The 20,083-nt window shown below is 32.3% G+C and overlaps 1 protein-coding gene across 1 annotated transcript in view; it reads left to right on the forward strand.

Moving 5' to 3' along the window:
• Positions 1 to 1,056: 1,056 nt before the first annotated feature.
• Positions 1,057 to 20,083, forward strand: part of LOC127727861 (amidase-like) — a 30,454-nt gene continuing 11,427 nt past the window's right edge. Inside the window, exons 1-8 of the mRNA XM_052234985.1 lie at positions 1,057 to 1,200; positions 2,105 to 2,218; positions 3,249 to 3,360; positions 4,677 to 4,849; positions 7,459 to 7,598; positions 9,162 to 9,362; positions 13,052 to 13,126; positions 18,930 to 19,092. Of these exons, the coding sequence (XP_052090945.1) occupies positions 1,176 to 1,200; positions 2,105 to 2,218; positions 3,249 to 3,360; positions 4,677 to 4,849; positions 7,459 to 7,598; positions 9,162 to 9,362; positions 13,052 to 13,126; positions 18,930 to 19,092 (1,003 nt within the window). The 5' untranslated portion in view covers positions 1,057 to 1,175. The remainder of the gene's footprint in view (positions 1,201 to 2,104; positions 2,219 to 3,248; positions 3,361 to 4,676; positions 4,850 to 7,458; positions 7,599 to 9,161; positions 9,363 to 13,051; positions 13,127 to 18,929; positions 19,093 to 20,083) is intronic.

The raw sequence follows: 20,083 nt of genomic DNA on the forward strand, positions 1-20,083 counted from the left end.
ATGTGTGATCAAAACAAACAGACATAATAGGCAAAAATGTCGAAAATAGGGGTACAGCAGTCAACATAGTGTTATAATCCACACGAAAGCAAGACAAATAATGGCTTATTTTTTAGCAATTTTGATGCATTTTTCATAAAGTATACGTAAGACACAAGTCAAATATATGAATTCTGAAATCTAACTCATGTCTTGTGAGATCTCAAGAATACTTATGAAAGAGTATTGGAAGTTTTTTTTTATAGCTTTCGCCTTCAAGTAAACTTAACCGATGTCTAATATCAGCATAAAACAAGAAAGGGCTTATCGGAACAGCTTTTAAAAGATTGGCCTGTTTTATTAAAATTCAACAACAAAAAATTGAAAACATCAAAACATACTCAAGTTCAAAAATGAGTTTTGGTGACATCGCAAATATTCAAATCATTTATATCATGATTTAAATGAGTTACTCGAAATGAAAATAGACACTTAATCCCCGAAGCAAAAGAAGAAATAATACTGTATTCTTAGATAAAAAATAGTGATGTTGGTCAAATTATTCCAGATAAAAATCAGAGGTTCATACAAGATGTAAATTTAACTAGAAGAAAAAAAACCAAAAGAGGTATACAATGGGTAAATTAAAAAAAAACATCAAAAACGTATATAAAAGTCAAATTAGAAAGAAAGGTATACAAAGGTCAATTTAGAAGAAAAAAAACCCAAAGAGGTATATAAGGGTTAAATGTCTTTGAGACGAAAAAAATGTTTATGAATTACACTAAACCGTTTTCGTCTTCTTCTATACATTCTTCAATTTTATTAAAAATAGTTACTTAAAGGGGAACAATATCCATTTTGTCTTCCAGTAACAACTTTTGCAATAAGTTTATTTGGATTATTGATTATAAGGGATGCTACGCTATTCTCTCATCGAAGATGCTTTTTGCTAAAAAAAAAGGTAGTCGTCTCGCTCTGTTTTTTTTAATTAACAAGCCTATAAGCCACATGAATAAGATGTTACAGATTTAAAGCCCTCTTTCAATTATCGTTGTGTAAAACAGTTTTAAAAATAACATTTACAACGATTGACTAGTGGAATATAGAGCATAACGCGCTACATAACGATTACAACATTACACTACACTGTACTGAACAGATGATAAAATAATCGATCGTACATAAAGTACATTATGGCTTCCTTAGACGACAAGCAAGGTAAGTGTATATCAAAGTGACTACACATAAATGTTATCTTTAATATTTCATCGTAAATATTTATATATTAGAACCACAATGAATTCGAGTTGCAAATCATTAAACGTAAATATGACTTGACACACTACATTTATTTATGTTATCATGGTTGAAGTTGTAACATAAACCGATTCAATAATCGTACATACCTGCACACAAATTTGTTAAAAATTTAACTTGTGCAATGTTGTGTTGAAAAGTTTAAACTGAAATATACTTATCATGCTTATGGTCAATCTGTATTATGAAAACTCCTGCAAACAATGTTATTTTTTATCGTAATACTACAGTAAATAATGTTTTATACAAAGGTAAAGGTCTTTCTAAGGTGACCGTAGTATAGCAGTAATAAGACCAATGCTGATAGGACGTCCGATGTGCTGTATAGGATGTATAAACACGCTTCCACGACTTGGAATTGGGACGTTCAGAAAATATTATATATACAATCATAGTTTTGATTATAGACACATGCGTTAATTCCAATTTTTTGTTGTTTTTGTTGATACGATTTGTGACGAGTTTATACTTATCAAAGTCTTATGCTAGAAGATTGTACGCATTTTTTATCACGTATAATTGTTTTTCTGCGTAGTCAATTCTTCTTCTCATGAAACTGTTGTTCCGATGTGGAAAATAAAACAAGAATTAAAAGTTGTGTCAGTCTATTGCATCAGAAACCTTTACACACCATTATATTTGACAAATTTATCTACAGATTTGATATGATTTGATACAATTATGTACTTTTATATGTAGACCAATTTGAAAGCAAAAATATGAATATTGCATCGTATCTAAAAAGTATAACATTTGAATAGAACACAGGGAATACATTTATTATATAACCTTTTGTTTTATTTAGTTGCAGATTTGTATAAGAACCCTGTAGTCAAATTACCTCATCTTAACGAACTGAAAGAAATAGATGCGGCATTAAGACTGAAGTCATCAGACGAGGAAATAGAATTTGTACACGGTATTGTATATTTCTTTAATTTGTTGTATTTCATGGACTATTTAGTTTTCCTTTTAAGGTAGCTGGGGTGTCTTCCTCCATCTTGGATTTTGAAATAGCAGATAACAATCGGTCTAGATCTTTAATTAAATGTTCAAATTTCGAGAGTAGTATGTAATTCATGTGTGAGACTTTTCATGTTAATATAGAAAAATATGTGTTTTGTCATATTTAACGGCTGTATTTTACAAAAAAACAGAATATTTTTGTTTGATTCATTTTTTTCAACTCTGCCACATAAGGGGAGATAACTCAGATAAAGTAACTTTTATAATAGAATGTGTTGTGAATTTACCTAGTTTATTATGTAGCAAGAAAACGAGCCCGGTGACCCCATTTTTCTTTTCCTTATATAAAAGCATATTATTAGAGCTATCTTCTCATATTTTATCTTAAAATTCTATGGTGTAGTTTTCTTTTTATCACACAAAATTGGGTTTTCCATGCATAATCTATACAAAATCTGACAATTTTGCACAACCTGTAGAGTGAAAAAAAGCCCGGTGACCCAGACTGGTTATCATATTTTTAAAAAAAAGCATGATATAAACTACATTTTGACAAATTATTAGAAAATTCTATGGATTTTAATTTAGACCCCCATCTACCTTAACATGTATATTATTTAAAAAAATAATTTCTCGACTGATTGATCTTTGCGTTGCCTACAATTTTAATCCAGGTGTTACAGGTTGAAGTTGCTAACCGCGAAATATACGTCTGGAAAGAGAACTTTTATATATCAGCCATCGAGGAGCGATATTAGAACGGTTAGAACGGCCATCGTGTTGTGACTAATTTGATAAGTTTTTCACTAGGATTATTTCAATAGCAATGAAGGTTTTTCATACACGTATTTTACTTCTTTGATTTCATTTGCAGATTCGTAAATTATTTGAATCTTAAGGTATCTTACATAATATACCTTCCTTTGAACGTTCATTGCAATCTGCAATCGTATATCTTACTATAATATACAGAACTATTGTAGAGCATTTGAAGGATGTGATTAAGGCGTACCAGAGGGTGAATGAGATTATTGAACCACAACTTCCTGTAAAATATCCCAGAACCCCAGGGTTTAGAGCAGATGACGATGCATGGTAAGTGTCTTTGCTTTTGGGTATTAGGATTGATCTCTCAGACTAACACACTGGATTTGAAAAAAAAAACTATACACTATTTTATTCAGCTACAGTATGGTTGTTTTCAATTTTGTTGTTGAATTTTAATAAAACAGGTCATTCTTTGATAAGACTTTTCTAGTTTTATGCTGATATTAGACATCGGTTAAGTTCAGTTGAAGACGAAAGCCATAAAAAAAAACTCCCAATACTCAAAGTATTTTTGAGATCTCACAAGACATGAGTCAGATTTCAGAATTTATATATTTGACTTGTGTCTTACATATACTTTGTGAAAAAGGCGTTAAAATTGCTCAAGTTTTCATCTGACGAGATTTTCCAGGTAACATCTGATTTTGAAGGTACTTCCAGAAAAGTGCTTTGGAGGCACCAAATAAACAAAATGTGTTTTTCATCTTGCAATCGATATAAACAATAGCCTTATACATTTTAAACCAAAAAATGTTCATTTGACACTTTTAGATCAGAGATGACATTTCTGTACGAATTTAATCAGACTGTTTAAGTGTATTCAATATCAATCAATTTTCTCGATTTTGAAAAGAACAGACCAACTAAAAATCAGAGTAAGAATTACTTCGCGGTAAAGAGTTGAAACTTTAGTTTTATTATAATTATAAAGATGAAAAAACACAAAATTATAGTATTTGATTATTAATTATAAAAGAAGGAGATGTGGCATGACTGCTAATGACTATCCATCAGCGACCACATGGCAAGGATATAAACAACTACAGGTGACCGTACAGTCTTCAACAATGACCATACCCATTACGATAATCATACCAATAAATTTGATAAGTTTACCGCAGCCACTTTGAACATACACATGTCATGTCAAATACAGTGTCATACCGCGATATACCCTTATTGTGCTGAGGCGGCGTAAATCGAACACAAATCAATCAATCAAATACAGTGTGAAATAAAGGAGAAATAACTCCACTACATATTAATAGATATATGCAAAATATAATATGGGGTAAAATAAAATTCAAATGAAATGTTTGGCAGTAACACAATTATCACAGGAACAACGCTTGTATTGCTCTTTTTCATCTCGGCATATACGTCAAGGTTATCAACTATATATTATAGAGTTCACACCATACAGTAAGGATTAGATGGCCCCTACCATCTCTTTGCCTGCGAAAAGACTTAATAACCTGAAAAATAAAATATCCTTCTCTTTGTAAAAGGAAGGCTATCGTGGTGCCTGTCTAATCTTATGGATAGTTGATAGTAAATACTAGAATCTTTAACATTTTAAAAAGGTATTGGAAATGTGATGTTAAAGGAGCGTCAACAGGTAAACTGGCGGGTAAGAAGATAGGTATCAAAGACAATGTAGCTGTTGCTGGAGTACCAATGATGAATGGATCTAAAATCCTAGAAGGATATACTCCGGAGTTTGATGCTACTATCGTTACCCGTTGTCTTGATGAAGGTTCGTAGTATAGTTTTCTCTATTTGACCTGCGAATAAGAAAGTATTAACAAAAATACCAAACTCAAAGGTAAATCCTCAAAGGAAGAGTCCCTAAAAACTGACAAAATCAAACGTTAGACTATATCAACCAACGGAACGAATGGAAAACAACTATCATATTCCAGATTTGGTACAGGCACTTTCCGAAGAATAGTGTGTATTAAAACTGGTTTTATAGCTAGTTAAAACTCCCACAGTTGTTTATTGTTCTATTTTATTATCAAAATAGGATGAGCAACCCAAACAAACATTATTGGAAATGTGATAATGATTGTGATCCAACAGCCAAGACTGTGTAAACATATATCACAGCTTACTACAAATTCAAACAAACATACATACAAATCTAACAGACACCAACGATAAAGTATTGTAGTTGATAGTTCATACATTATAACACATAAATCTGATGAAGACGCCAACAGTTTATGTAGTTGGTAGTACATACAGTATATTAAAACATAATGATACTAGTATACACTTTCCGGATTAGGTACAAATTAAGTAAAATATAAATACAAGGGAATCAAAATGAAAACAACACTTTACGAACCTAATGCTTCGGAATCGTACCTCTGGGCCCACCTGCACCAGGTACGCCAAAAACCAAAAACTCGAACTCTGGGTGTACTTATACCGAGCCACGTCAATAGTCATACGATCAAAAGGAAAATAACAGTACATAGACAAAGGAAGGGAATACTGTAAAGTAAATAAAATGATACACAACTTCAGCTCCTAGAATATACAAGTCAAAACCATCTTGTATTATTTGTGAAGGAGACACTAAATATTTATATCTATTAGGTCATGATACTTTCTGATGAACTTTTTGAGAAAAAGGACGATACGTTCTTTGACAAAAACATGGCCTATTAATTTTTTTTTTACAAAGTATGAGTAGCAGCCGCAAGCTCTTGAATATCGTATTAATTAACAAATGCATACTCCTTATGCGGGCAAAATTGGTATATTGCTGCTAAGATGAAGAAAATTTATAATTTCAAAACTGCAATCGTCTCGTTTTCAAAGCTTTTAGTACTGAGATTACCGCTGTAGTCAAATTCGAGGTATATGTGTATAAATGAGGCGGAGGAAGCTGCATCTGTAACTTGTTATGTGGGTATACGTCAATGGGACAGCAACTTAACGACAAAATTAACCAATTTTCTTCTAGAAGGAACTTATGGCCTTCCATAGCTAAAAAACATCAAACTCTATATCCACCGGGTCTTTACAAATTTTTAGTGAATTAAACAGAAAAAAAATACATATGTGCCGTCGGCAACATCAGAATTTTCAAAAACACATTAAGATGTGGAATAAGACAACCACTTACGATCTTCCTGACTTGGAATATGTGCCCGGCTTAAGCTATTAATTATTTAGATCTCAACCATCCAGTCTGTTTTACATTCATATCTGACGATTGCTTTCAGTTTGTAATTATGAATTTATCTGTTATTTCATAATTGTTTTGAATTGTTATATCGGCATGATTTCTGACTATAGACATGTTTTCCTGTTATAGATCTTTTAAAAACAGAATAGTCATCTGATGTGCAAATTTACAGAATGTTTCCCTATCGCGACAATTTTACTTTTTTATGATTCGCTTGAGGTCTGAATCGTGGAGATGCTTACTTTGTCTACGCACCTGATCTCGCACCGTTTTTAGTTCATGAGATTCCTTCAATTTCTATTTATTTTATATATTAACCTTGATTCGTGTATTTAATAATGGACTTAAGAGCAATGAACCTTGGTTGACTCTTACATTCAGATATAGTTATATGGCAATTACATCGAATGACATTGTGTTTGAAAATACTGTGAACAAACGGCAGGTACAACATTTAGAAAATGTTATTGGTGATGTCTGTGTTGACTCGGTATGACCTCTAGCTTTGTGTGGACATTGTGAGACTACGCGTGTTTTTCTTCTGATGAACATGTAACAAAAATTAAGAAAAACACGTTTGTCAACTAATGTCTTAAAAGAAATACAGACACATCTAACAAAAATATGTAAAAAATGTCAGCGGCATCATTAGAAAGTTTAAATGAAGACTATGCTGAATAAATGGTTGCAAAGCAACCTCAAACATGATAAGTTTCATTTGATATTGATTGTATTGAAAACGTTTGTTAATGGATGGAAAACTGTTAGAAAGATTGGGATTCTGTTGCTTCAGTGTTGAGAAAATTGGAATTTGTTGACTTGTTTGATCTGCTTACTCTGCCGAGCACCTGAGATCACCCCCTGTTTCCGGTTGGGTTCATGTTGCTCAGTCTTTAGTTTTCTATGTTGTGTTCTGTGTACTGTTTTTTTACTAATAGTCATATTCTTTTTTTGCCATTGTCAGTTTATTTTCGACTTATGAGTTTGAATGTCCCTTTGGTATCTTTCGCCTTTCCTTTAATAAATTGAGGTTATTGTATTAAAGTAAAGCTATGCTTGAAAATATGTAAAATTAGTAGTTACATTTGGTTTATCCTGATTAAGTAAAACTTTTTACGACTAATTTGGTTGAAGTGATCTTTAAGTTACTATTTTGTATTTATAAGGTGGAATTATTGCTGGAAAAACAGTCTGTGAAGATATGTGTTTTAGTGGTAACAGTTGGACATCTTCCTCTGGGCCTGTTAAAAATCCTTTTAACAACAGACTTTCCGCTGGTGGATCTAGCTCCGGTAGTGCTGCTCTGGTAATTAATCTTAACTAATGCAATGCAAATTGTTTTTTTTTTCTAAACATATATCTGAACTGTACTACATTTGTTACCATTTACAGTTATCACATGGCGTCAAAAGAGGGAAATTTATATTTTTTAGAATTGTTTTTATCAGTGATGGACCGATTCCTGACTGCCATGCTTTCTCAGCACTACTTGGTTTATCAATGTCTTTCAGTACGGACATACAATTGTTACAAGGACTAATTATAAAATTTACACATGTCATCGAGTTAAGCGCTGCCTCTTAAAGTTTGCATGTATTTACCAGAGATATTAAAAACGTGTTTTTGAATGGTTAACACACACGGTAACTTGCTTAAACATGGCTTATTTTGGCCTTTTTAATATTTTTTGATTCGAGCGTCACTGATGAGTCTTTTGTAGACGAAACGCGCGTCTGGCGTAAATATAAAATTTCAATCCTGGTATCTATTATGAGTTTATTTACATGTTTATGGAAATTGTTGTGAAAACATGCGAATTTCCTTTAATTTCCACTTTTGTGCATTCAGTTTTATTCATGAAAACCAATGTACTTCTTATGTCCATAATGAGATGAATGTCGACAGTTGCCTTCCGTACTCCACGGATTTGACCATTTCAGGACCAACAGCTAAATGGGAGTAAATTACAGTAGTCTCCCATTAAGAACACTTTGTGTGGTGGTCCATTTTTTTGTAAGCTATATTTTCATCAGATAGCAGTACAAAAACCGAAAATCAAGTAAATTCCATCCATTTACGAATTTACAAACCTGTTTATGCTAATACAATAATTGAAAAAAAAAATTAATAGGTGATAAGGCTACACATGTTAGTTTACAAAATCTTATTGATTAATTTCAGTTATCTCAACTGTACAAAATATTGAAATGCAAAAACATATGAATGCAAGAAATTAAACAGAGATTTTCTATTTACGTAACACTTGAAGTATAAAAGAGTGTGATGAAATGGTGTATTCCATACAGCTACAAACTACCCTCGCAAACTTTGAGGGAAGGGTCAAAATTGAAAGTCACAATTTTAACAATGTTTTGCACATGGTCTAGTTAAAAATGCATACAACAAACAAAAATGGACAAAGTGGTGAATATGATGGCATGATTGATTAAATAAGAACAAACAGACACTTATATTTCCCTAGGGAAAAAAACTTGTGAGAGGCAAATTTTACATCTCCCAAAATTGGATTATATATTTTAAGTTTTCTTCCTTGATTAATTCAACACTGCTGATAATTTCAGATCATTTTGAGCATTTTCTACATATGAGCCCTCAAAGTTTGACCTCCATTTATCTCAATCGAAGTGTTGTATAACTTTTGAGTAGTTTATAAGAATCTTAGCGTTTGCATACATTGACAGAAGGGAAAGAAAAAAAGCTACTAAACCTAACAAATGTTGAAGTACTGAAAGTTGAAAAAGCGGAATCTAAGTGTCTAAAATTGTTGCTCCGCCGATTAACTGTGAGAAATTTATGACACTCATGGAGGTTAGTATAGGTTTTTGATAACTACTCTTTTTACTACTAGTTAGCTAGAAAAGAAATTGATTTGGCTATCGGAGGAGATCAAGGAGGGTCTATTCGAATACCATCCAGTTGGTGTGGAACTGTCGGTTTGAAACCTACTTTTGGGTTAGTGCCGTATACAGGAATAGCATCAATAGAAACAACAATCGACCATACTGGACCAATGGCAAGAACAGTCAAAGACTGCGCTTTACTTCTGGAGGTATACTACTGTTTCATGATCTAAATATGTACAAACATATACTGATGGGTACTTATGGTAATACACGTATATAACTAACCACGTTCTAAAGGATAACACTCTTATGCAGCAATACTTTAGGTAATTCAGGACAGGTGTCACTAGTGAACAGAACCTGCTTACCCATTACCGAACTCCTGCTTTTAGCCCCGTCGTTGGTTGGGTTCATGTTGCTCAACATGTCGTTTTCTGTTTAATGTTTTGTGGACTGTTGTTTTTCTTTTCGTCGTTTTCGTTTTGGTCATGGTGGTGTTTTCTGTTTTAACAGACTTATGGTTTTTGATTGCCTCTATGTATTTTCTCCCTCTTTTTCAGGTAATGGAAGTTATATATAAAACTACGTTTTCTGTAGAAATATCCCCAAAGCATCCAAAAAGAAATTTCTAACAAAAAGAATATACCAATGCATTGACATTAAAAAATACCACCACTTTTCTACAGAAACCAATACACATTCCATAAACACATCCATATTTATTACATAGATACAATTATGTAAAAATTGATTAAAACGTTATGCACCCGTTGAATCTCACGTGCTGAAAAGTTTATTGATTATTCGGCATGTATTTACCCTCTGTATGACAAATTAAGAGACGAGGACCATTAAAGACAAAATGTGAACAATTACAGGTCACCGTACCATTTTCAATGAGCAAATGCTACACAGTATAGTTGCCAAAACAAGTTGCTTTCTTTAAAAAAAGAAAAGCAATACGTGAACCCGAGATCGCTGACTGGTCACCAAATATTTTTTGCTGAATTTATTTTTGCTTTTGATTTGAAGTAATTGACTGTTAATACAATGAGGTAATGAAGATATTAAAACACCTTTATTGAAAATATGTTATTGTGTGTAGATTCGTGCACAAGTCAATTAAAAGCACTGTTGGATTTTAGTTGTAAATAGAAAATTATATATAGCTACCATTTGAAATTATCTGTTAAGGCTTGACTATTTTATTTATTACTTGGGAGTGTACATCATTTTTTCTCCGTGCTTTATGTACAAAGACCTAATCCTATTGCAATTCTCAATTTCTGCAAACCGGATATCTAAAGCAAATTGCACAGAGCGATCAAGATATAAAGTTCAGCACTCAGTTTGCCTCATAATCTGGATGCGTTTATTTTATTTTTCGTATCTTCATATTTTGTTTCCTGGATGCTTTAAATTATTCTTATACTCATTGAAGCTATCTGTACTCATTGAAGAGGCTGTATAGAGTAATTGAAAGTCCTTTTCCATGTGAAATGTAACTCTGTGACACAAATTATAAGAATATTTCGTATTTTGTTCTTGAGAGTAACACACCAGCATTATTAGGACCTCTTATATACTGACAATTATTTGGTCAGATAAAACATTTCAAATTTTAAGGATTTCCTGAGGTAACTTAAATCAATTCAAAAATTCGACAGGAAGACTTAGTTTTGAAAAATATCTTGTTTTCATAAGTCTTGTCAATATCCGAACATGCACTCAAAAGAACCAATTAGTATTTGATAAAAGTCAATAAACTCATCATGGACACGTGGTCAGGATTAAAGTTTTGTACGCCAGACTCACGTTACGACTACAAAACATTAAAAAAGGCCAAATATAGCACAAAGTTTAGGAGCATTGAGGACCCAAAATTCCGAAAGGTTTTGCCAAATACAGCCAAGGTAATCAATTCCACGGGTTATCCTTAGTATTTCGAAAATTGCAAAGTTTATAATAGGACAGTCACTCAAAAAGAAAGAAAAAGATTAGAAAAACAACTAGATGTCGGAGTACCTCAATGATGAGCATGCTTCAAAATCACGTTAAGCTCTTACTGCCGTTTCCTAAATTTAGATAAGAAATGCAAAAAATCACCTACCACGTGTGAAATCAATGTTTACGCATGCACGTAGTTTTCTTGCGCAAGAAATAGTTTATGGCAAGCATACGCACTGATATTCTGGATAAGAATATGCATTTGCGTCATCACGTATATTTATTCTAAGTTCAAATCTAACGTTAGTTGAATTCGGGTGTCAAACCGCCTACCTCAAGTGGTTTGACTCCGGATTCATTGCCATTAAATCCGGAATTTGTGTCAACGCAAACCAATATTGTTTTCAAACCAGATTTTAAATCCGATTTTATTGTGTCGTGTGAACAGGATGTAATAATAAGTAATATTATGTAAATAAACGGCAAGACGTTTGTAGGGTAGCTGGTCAACACAATGCATACAATTTTCAAAATCGCACAAGCATTGCAAAGATTTAGATGCTATAAGTTTGAACTATTAAAAACAAAAAAAGAATTAAAATTCAATTAACATACATTCCTAACTGTTAATAAATCTTTTCCTGAAATTTTAATATACTATCAATAAACACAAACGTCAAGTATTTACTAATGGCAATTTTTTTTATCAAATTAATCTCTTCTTCAATTCTAACTTTCTATTTTATTTCTATACTCAATATAAGCAGAGACTTATCAAACCATACGTAAACGGTATAAAATTAGTAACGTATACGTAGTAATTATGATTATTGTAAAATATTAATTACGTTTATTGTGAAATGCAAGGATTCAAAATTCTTGTGAATTATAACCATGCAACTATTTTTTTCATTCCCTACAGTTTAAACATTAGATACTAATTTATTTGTGTTTATTCCTGATAATTGGTACTCATATGTTGCATATGATTTTCATCAATGTATTCACTGTTAAAACCCGCGGGATGATAATATAACATTAATTATATTCTATTAATGGTTTTAGTTTCATGTTAAACTTTATTAATTTTAATGAATGTTCCCTTTGTCTGTTAGTATCTATTAATGAAAATAACTATTTTAGACACAATACCGTTTTGTTTAATTATCTTTCTGTTTTCCGACCTAAGATAAATATTTTTAACAGTAATATCGTTTTGTTCATTTTCTTCTTGTATTCCGACATTTGCTTAGGCTATCAGGCTCTGTTAGGCTATGATGGAATTACAAATACGACATGTTAAGAAATAATCAGTTTATTCTGGGACATAATTTAATGTCAGTATATTATTCTCATGTGTATTGTCACAATGGACAATAGCACGTTGTATTAAATACTACACAAACAATGCGTACAGGGACCGTCTCAAAACATGAATTGTATACACTTTCAAATAAAAACGCATATGCTGTCAAAAGCAAATAGGTTGTAATATATAAATGGCTTTCTTACTGCAATCTATTCTTTATTTTTTTATTTTCCGATCTACAAATGAACTTTAATTTGGTTGTCGAAATATTAATACAATGTCACGTGGTAACATATCAATAGAGGGACCGTATCAAAGACATAGATAACTACCTTTATAAATGATCGAAAATTTTCGAGACGTTCCGAGAATCTTATTTCCGAGGATATCGAATGGCCCATAGAAGCTTCCAAAACTCGCCAATATATAGGCGTCAGGGGGTTCACGCAAAAAAAGGTCCCGGCACAACTACGTGTTAAACAATTCAAAAGAAAAAACCAACGGCCTGGTTCATACTACAACAATAAATGAAATACAATTTTAACATACAGGTACCCCTGTTTCACTGCTTCTTGGGGGAGTCTACATAAAGAAGATGGTCTTCATTATTTCTGATTTGTTTATATTTAATCTTTATAGGTAATAGCTGGTTATGATGAAGGTCGTGACCCCAGACAGATACCGAACATAGAAATTCCTTCTTATTCTCAACTGGTAAGTTACCCATTGTTAACATTCAGAATTTAATTTTAATAGGATGTAGAATTGATTCACTGATGGACTACTGTACACACGATTAACAGTTTAATTCACACAGAATAATAAATGGTTTGTGTTTGAAAATGTGCTGTGAATGACTAAACGCATTTCTGTACATTTTACCATATTAACAGATATCATTCGCCCTCAAACATGTTAACCCCACCACTTTGTATATTTGCCTGTCCATTTTTAGTGCTTGTTACTGATTGCTGTCTGTCTTATTTGTTTTCGTTTATTGTTTTGTTATACATCATACCGGTCGTTTTTCGTTAAAATTGATTCACATTTTGTCATGTCGGCGCCTTTTGTAGCTGTCTTTACAGTATGAGTTTTGTTCATTGTTGAAGGCCGTACGGCATAAGACATACATTTGTAATATAGATGAAATTAAGATTCCCGTCTTGCAATATATTAAAAAAAATCAGCTAATAAGATAAACAAATATAGATATTAAAAATAAGAAGATAAAAGAAATTCTAACAAAAATACCGATTTCCAAGGTTAATTCAAAAACGAGGAAGTCAGTAAAAACTGACAAAACCAAACGCTCGACTATATCAACCAACGGAACGACTGAAAAGCAACTGTCATAATGCTGACTTGGTACAGGCATTTTCCGAAAAAAAAATGTTGGGTTAAACCTAGCTAAACTTCCTACTTGTATGACAGTTGTATAAAGATATGCTTTGATTGCCAATGGGACAACTTTCCACCAGAGAGCTAATGACGTAGAAGTAAGCAACTATAGGTCACCGTATGGCCTTCAATAATGAGAAGCAAAACCCATAAGGGATAGTAAGCTATAAAAGCCCCGACATCACAAATGTTACCAATACAAACGAAAAAAACGGCCTGATTTATTTTTAAAAAAAAACACTAACGGAAAAACAATGTGATAAACAGCAACAAACGACAACAACTAAATTACAGGCTTTAAGCATGTTTCATAGCATATTTCGTATGTCTGAATTTAAAACGGGCGCTTGTATGTAATATTATTGATGATACACTTAGCACAATATAAACAAGACTGAAAAATTAAGGCCTGATCCCCTCTTTTTACATATATGGCAAAGTCCATGCTTTGCAATGAGACACACCAAAATATATTTGGTAGAAAATAGATAATAAGAGGCTCACAATGCCATGAATACTATTGATTCTATGTAAATTTGATTGAAATCCTGTGTTTAGTTTATTGTTTAGACTGAATGATAATTCGCATTGTGTATGTATGCCTACTAGTAGAGATTTACAATAACTGTCAGACTCGGAGTCCGAGTACGAGTACGACTACAAATCATACAGGTAAGCTATAGGGGTGATCTCAAAATAACGTGTACGCTAATTGATTTTACCGTTTTTAATCTTTGTGTGGTGATAGGACAAAACTATTTATTCAATTAATTGACTATTTTACTTAAGGATAGAAAGTGCGCTTTTCCGTTTAAGCTTGCTAACAGATATATGTTCAGAATTAAAAAACTTTCACAACAAAAATTAATTACTCCATTTATATGATATTTTTTACCGATTACATTAAAAAAGACTCCTTTTCAAGTTTATACAATGATCCTTTCATAACTGACAAATGATTTAAAAGGGAATTGGATACAACTGTTGTTCAGTTTTTTAAATTTATTCTTTTGTTTAAGGGCTATTTGTTGACACTGTGTATAGTCTTGTCATTTACTGGAGATTTAATATGGTGCGCAACACTTTTAAACTAGTGCGCACTACTTTAAAACTTGTGCGCACGACTTTCAAAAAGGGTGCTCACGACTTTCAAACGCATGAGTACGACTTTCAAACGCATTAAAATTGTAACGTGGTTGTTTTCATTTTTACATCACTGGGTCGATACCGCTGCTGGTGGACTTTCAGTCCCCAAGGTTATCATCAGCTCAATAGTCAGTACTTCGGTACTGACATGATTAATAACGAACATTTCTAAATTTGCCCGTTTATAAATTTTGAAACTATAAAGAAACTAAGGTTTCAACTCCCTCAGGCAAAGTTGGCCTTAGAAGGATTTGTATATTGTTTAAGGTCCTTTTTGATTATATAGCTCTTCAACTGTTTAGGTTCTAATACATCCTTGGCTTTCAAATATTCTGCCTTGAGCGTTCCTGGTGAAGGTAAATCCAGAAAAGCGCATCGGACGCATTAAATTTATAACGTGTTGTTTTCATTTTTTCATACTCGTTCGCAAGTTCGTATAGAGTCAGTCAAACTTTGTTTGAAAGTCGTGCGCACCAGTTTTAAAATGTCGTGCGCACGATTTTTCAAACGTGTGCGCACCAGATTAAATCTGCGTTAAACGAAAAAAATTATATTTACATGGCACTTAAATCACTTTCAAATTAATCTTAATCAACTCCGAGGAGTTTAAACAATTTTGGAACTTGTTTTGTAATAAATGTTTCATATCTTTCATGGTTACTGCGAACTAATTTGCATTAAAGATTCTTTGATTCTTTTTTCGTCGGTTTTCTTTTCTTGTAGCTTCAGATTTACAAGAGCATCATAATATTATCTGCAGTTCTGGTTGTAGCATTATCTGTGGCAATTTCTTCAGCTTTCGCTGTAGAACGCCTGCATTTATATCTTCATTGTCAGGCCCATTATCAATTTTTTTAAGTTCAGGTTCCTCTACTGCTCACACAGGTGTGGGTGGCTCCTGATCCTAGGTTGAATTATTTCATCAGCCATACAAGTCATACACCAGACAGCAGATAACCAGTAAGCCCGAACACAAAAATGAGAAAGTGTAGGAGGCTCAGCAGACTAATTGCAGAATACCGAGTCTCCTTTGAACATGTTATTGGCGAATTTCAATGCTATAAGTCATTGGAACTTGTTGAAGGCTTTCTCGTCACACACTTAAAGCCATAGTTAAAGTTTGTGGTAGTCATTGTTTTGTCAATCGCCGAAAACAACTTTTCAATTATTACTATAATGATTAAAGTACAATGTTTACAATAAACTTATTATTTTGAGATCGCCCCCGTCATTTAAACTATCTTACTCTGACTCGTATTCGGACTCGGGTCGGAGTCAAACACTTTTTGTAAATCTCTAATAGGAGACGCTTAACCTGTCGACGCACTCGGTCTCGCACCTTTTGGAGTTCGTATGATTCCCTCAGTTTTTGTTACCTTGATTTGTCTCTTCCTACTGATTTACGAGATTTGCACATCGGTAAACTACAGTCGCCCTAATTGATATAAATTGTAAATTTTAAGGCCATGTTTGCTATTGGATTACACCGAAAATAGTTTGAATAAAAACAAATATATAGCAGGGTGACCAGAAGTCATGGGATATGTAAGATTCTGTAAAAAACTTTCATTATTTTAAAAATTCATATTCCGGTAAAAAGATTATAAAACTGTCAATGAATAACAATTGGTAAAAATCTGTGTTCGTATTACAATCATTAAAATAAAGATAAATAACGGTTAGATAGACACCTAAGAATTTTAATTCTTTACAAGATCATTTTTTAATTCATAAAAAAACATTTGAAAAAATGGTAAATTCCTAGCTCCAATTAAACTTTTAAAGCTTTGAAAAATCGAATGTCAATTTGTGATGTTCTTACTAAAATATAAAAAGTGTCGTTTACAATCTTTTTTCAACCAACTGTGCTCTTCTCGCTTGTTCTTTTTTCGTGAAAGGCAAAGTTCATACAGGGGCTAGATTTCAAATTTCCAAAGATGAACTTTCCGACAAAAAGAGGATTTCAACTTTCCCATGATGAACTTTCCGACAAAAGAGATGATTTCAACTTTCTTACGATGAACTTTCCATTTATATCTCAAAGTTTTCTAGATGTATATCTCAAAGTTTTCTAGATGTGTTTCCTTGATGCTGCATACAAGGGAGCTACTAAACCAAAGATATTCGTAATCTTACAGTAAAAGTCATCTTTTCGAAGTATTTATGTCGCTATCATTGAAAGTTTATTTCACAGATTAGTCCGTTCCTTTGGCTCCATCATACGGTGTTTATATATCCCAACTCGTTCGTTATGCCCGTGTGTGTAGTGATGTCATAGATTTTAACGAACGTAATCATTGCATCACTGGTAAATTATTAAGTCAGGAATTTCGTGACCATAAATTGATTAAAACTTTTATTAAATTCTTTCATAGATACAAAGATTTGATTAGTAAATTTGGCTGTACCTGTAGAAAACCTATTAAAAACGGTATCTCACATCCTAAATTTTACGGTAATATTGTACTAAAGCGCGGAAATCACTATGTGATCCGTGTAAACTCATCGAACCTTTAAACAAACTTATTAGTAAAGGTTATCTTACCAATGTTGTAATTAGATCTGTGAATATAGTTTACATTGGCACAAATATCGATTTTGTCATCAGCAGATTAAAACATAACTAAATTTGTATTTTTTTCAAACGTTTTTTTTTTTGGATGTATAAATACACATCAACGTTCATTTTCTATATAGAGATTACTCTTTCTATATATTACATTATACATATGTATTAACAGGTTAACTCCTAACTATCCTACTGTCTGTCGATACTTTTATTTTGGCATTACACAAGTCATTTCTTCTTTGACTGTCCATGACGTTAAACACTAAATCCCTGGGATGTGTTTAAGTTGATTTTAGTCTCTGATGCAAGATTTTTTATTATTAATTGTTTTTGGCTTTTAACTAGCTTTCAGTAACTGCGAGTACTCTCAAATCGTACTTTCGTGTTAATTTGACCTGTTGATACAATTTGTAATGTATGTTTGTTATTCAACGTTTACTTATTCAGTGTTATATCTAGTCTGACTACTTTTAATATATACCACCTTTGATAAGTGTTAAGTATGCCGATAAATTTTCACTTTTGTTCTCGTACTAGGAACAACAAAATTATTTATTTTGTAAAAATTATTTCCGTACTCCATGTTTACCTTACAACAAAATTATTTTTATTTACCTGTGTACGTTATTTTATTTGGCGGCATTTCGTCCAAGGTTATGTTGTCTTTCTGATATTGTTAAACATCTAACCCCCTTGTTTTATTAATTTTGTATTTACATTGTGTCATAGATCAAATTTATTCGTTCAGTGTAGGTTCACTTGTTTTTGTTAATATGTCTTTTGATTGAGTTAAGCCATTTCAATTGATATTTTATAGTGTGTCTTTCTATGTTGTGATGTTACACTATTGTTTCAGGTAGGGTGAAGGTTGGCGCCTAATAAAACGTTTAAACCCGCTGCATTTGTTTGCACCTGTCCTAAGTCAGGAACCTGATGTTCAGTGGTTGTCGTTTGTTGATGTGGTTCATAAGTGTTTCTCGTTTCTCGTTTTTTATATAGATTAGATCGTTGGATTTCCTGTTTGAATGGTTTATACACTAGTCGTTTTGGGGCCCTTTATAGCTTGCTGTTCGGTGTGAGCCAAGGCTCCGTGTTGAAGGCAGTACTTTGAACTATTATACTGGTTTACTTTTTCAGATTGTGACTTGGATGGAGAGTTGTCTCATTGGCACTCATACCACATCTTCTTATATCTATATAAGGATTGTTTTGTATGTTCGCCTTTTACATTCACTCATGGTGTTATCAGATTTTTTTCAAATGATGGGTTTCGATTGGCCCTTGGCATTTTCTTTCTCGTTTTATCTAGATAAACTGTGAAAAGTTGAATGTTTTGCATCTAACACCATCAGCAAAATAAATTGTAATTATTTTATGCTTAATTTTCTTTTTTTTTCTTTAAAGGTGGATGATGGAGTGAAAGGCTTAAAAATTGGTTTAGTAAAAGAAGGTTTTTCATTCAAAGAAATGGAAGATGATATAGCCAAGTTAGTAAGGGAATCTGCAACTAAACTGACCGGGGCTGGTGCGACTGTAGAGGATACATCGATACCAATACACGATGATGGTATACATAAATATAGATATTACAAATCCAAAAATGCGATGTTGTGTTTTATCTAAAAAAAAAAACAAAAAAAAACGAAATTAGTTGCTATTAAGGTTAATGTCTCATAGCATTATTTGTAAATGAAACTTCCACTATTTCATTATTAAATCCCCTAGTTTTGTCCGAGAACCAACTAACGCATTAATGAATACATGTATTCACAATAATTTCTTATTTTACATTTGATAATGTATATCTTATAAAATGTATTAATAAGGTGCTAATCGAAGTGAAATATACCAAATTGTGATGCGCTACAAACATTTTTCTCTATTAGCCTTATCAGGAAGACTCAAAAACGAACGTTTGCAAATAAACGCTATTCATAGATACATTGGAACAATTTATCAAAAATATATCAACACAATACACAGTAACATCAGCATTTCATCAACTTTGCAAGATTCAGTATTGATACTTTTAGTTTTTAGTTTGAAGATAAATTAAATTTAATTTTATTTCACGAGATATTATCTTACACCTTATGATGTTTTAAATGTACTTAACAGTACAGCTGTCGATTTTAGAGTGTAGGGCTGAATGGTGTCTATATATAAACAAATTACGTACTTTCAGTTAATTTCCAATAACTGCGAGCGTTCTTTCATATTGTATTTTTCAGTATTGTTTAATTGTCAGTTTATTTTGCTGTCTGTTGTACTTGTTATATAGAGTACTGTCGAATTCGTTCCAATTTTTTAGGCGTTCTTCTATATACTCTTTTGCTATTTCACTGATCGAAATAACAAGGTAAAATGTTGAGGGTTAAAATAAAAGTTTAACCCCCAATATTCTTATCCTAAATTAGGGCATAAAAGATGGTTGTAATAAATCAAATATTGATATCATTGTTATTTAGGGAATGTGATGTTTACTGTACTCTTTACATCATCTATCAAATTTATTTATAACATTTCTATACTAAGTGATAAAGATATATTATACAGAC

The sequence above is a fragment of the Mytilus californianus genome, unplaced genomic scaffold, assembly GCF_021869535.1.
Source record: "Mytilus californianus isolate M0D057914Y unplaced genomic scaffold, xbMytCali1.0.p SCAF_2, whole genome shotgun sequence".
In the NCBI taxonomy this organism is placed as follows: Eukaryota; Metazoa; Mollusca; class Bivalvia; order Mytilida; family Mytilidae; genus Mytilus; species Mytilus californianus.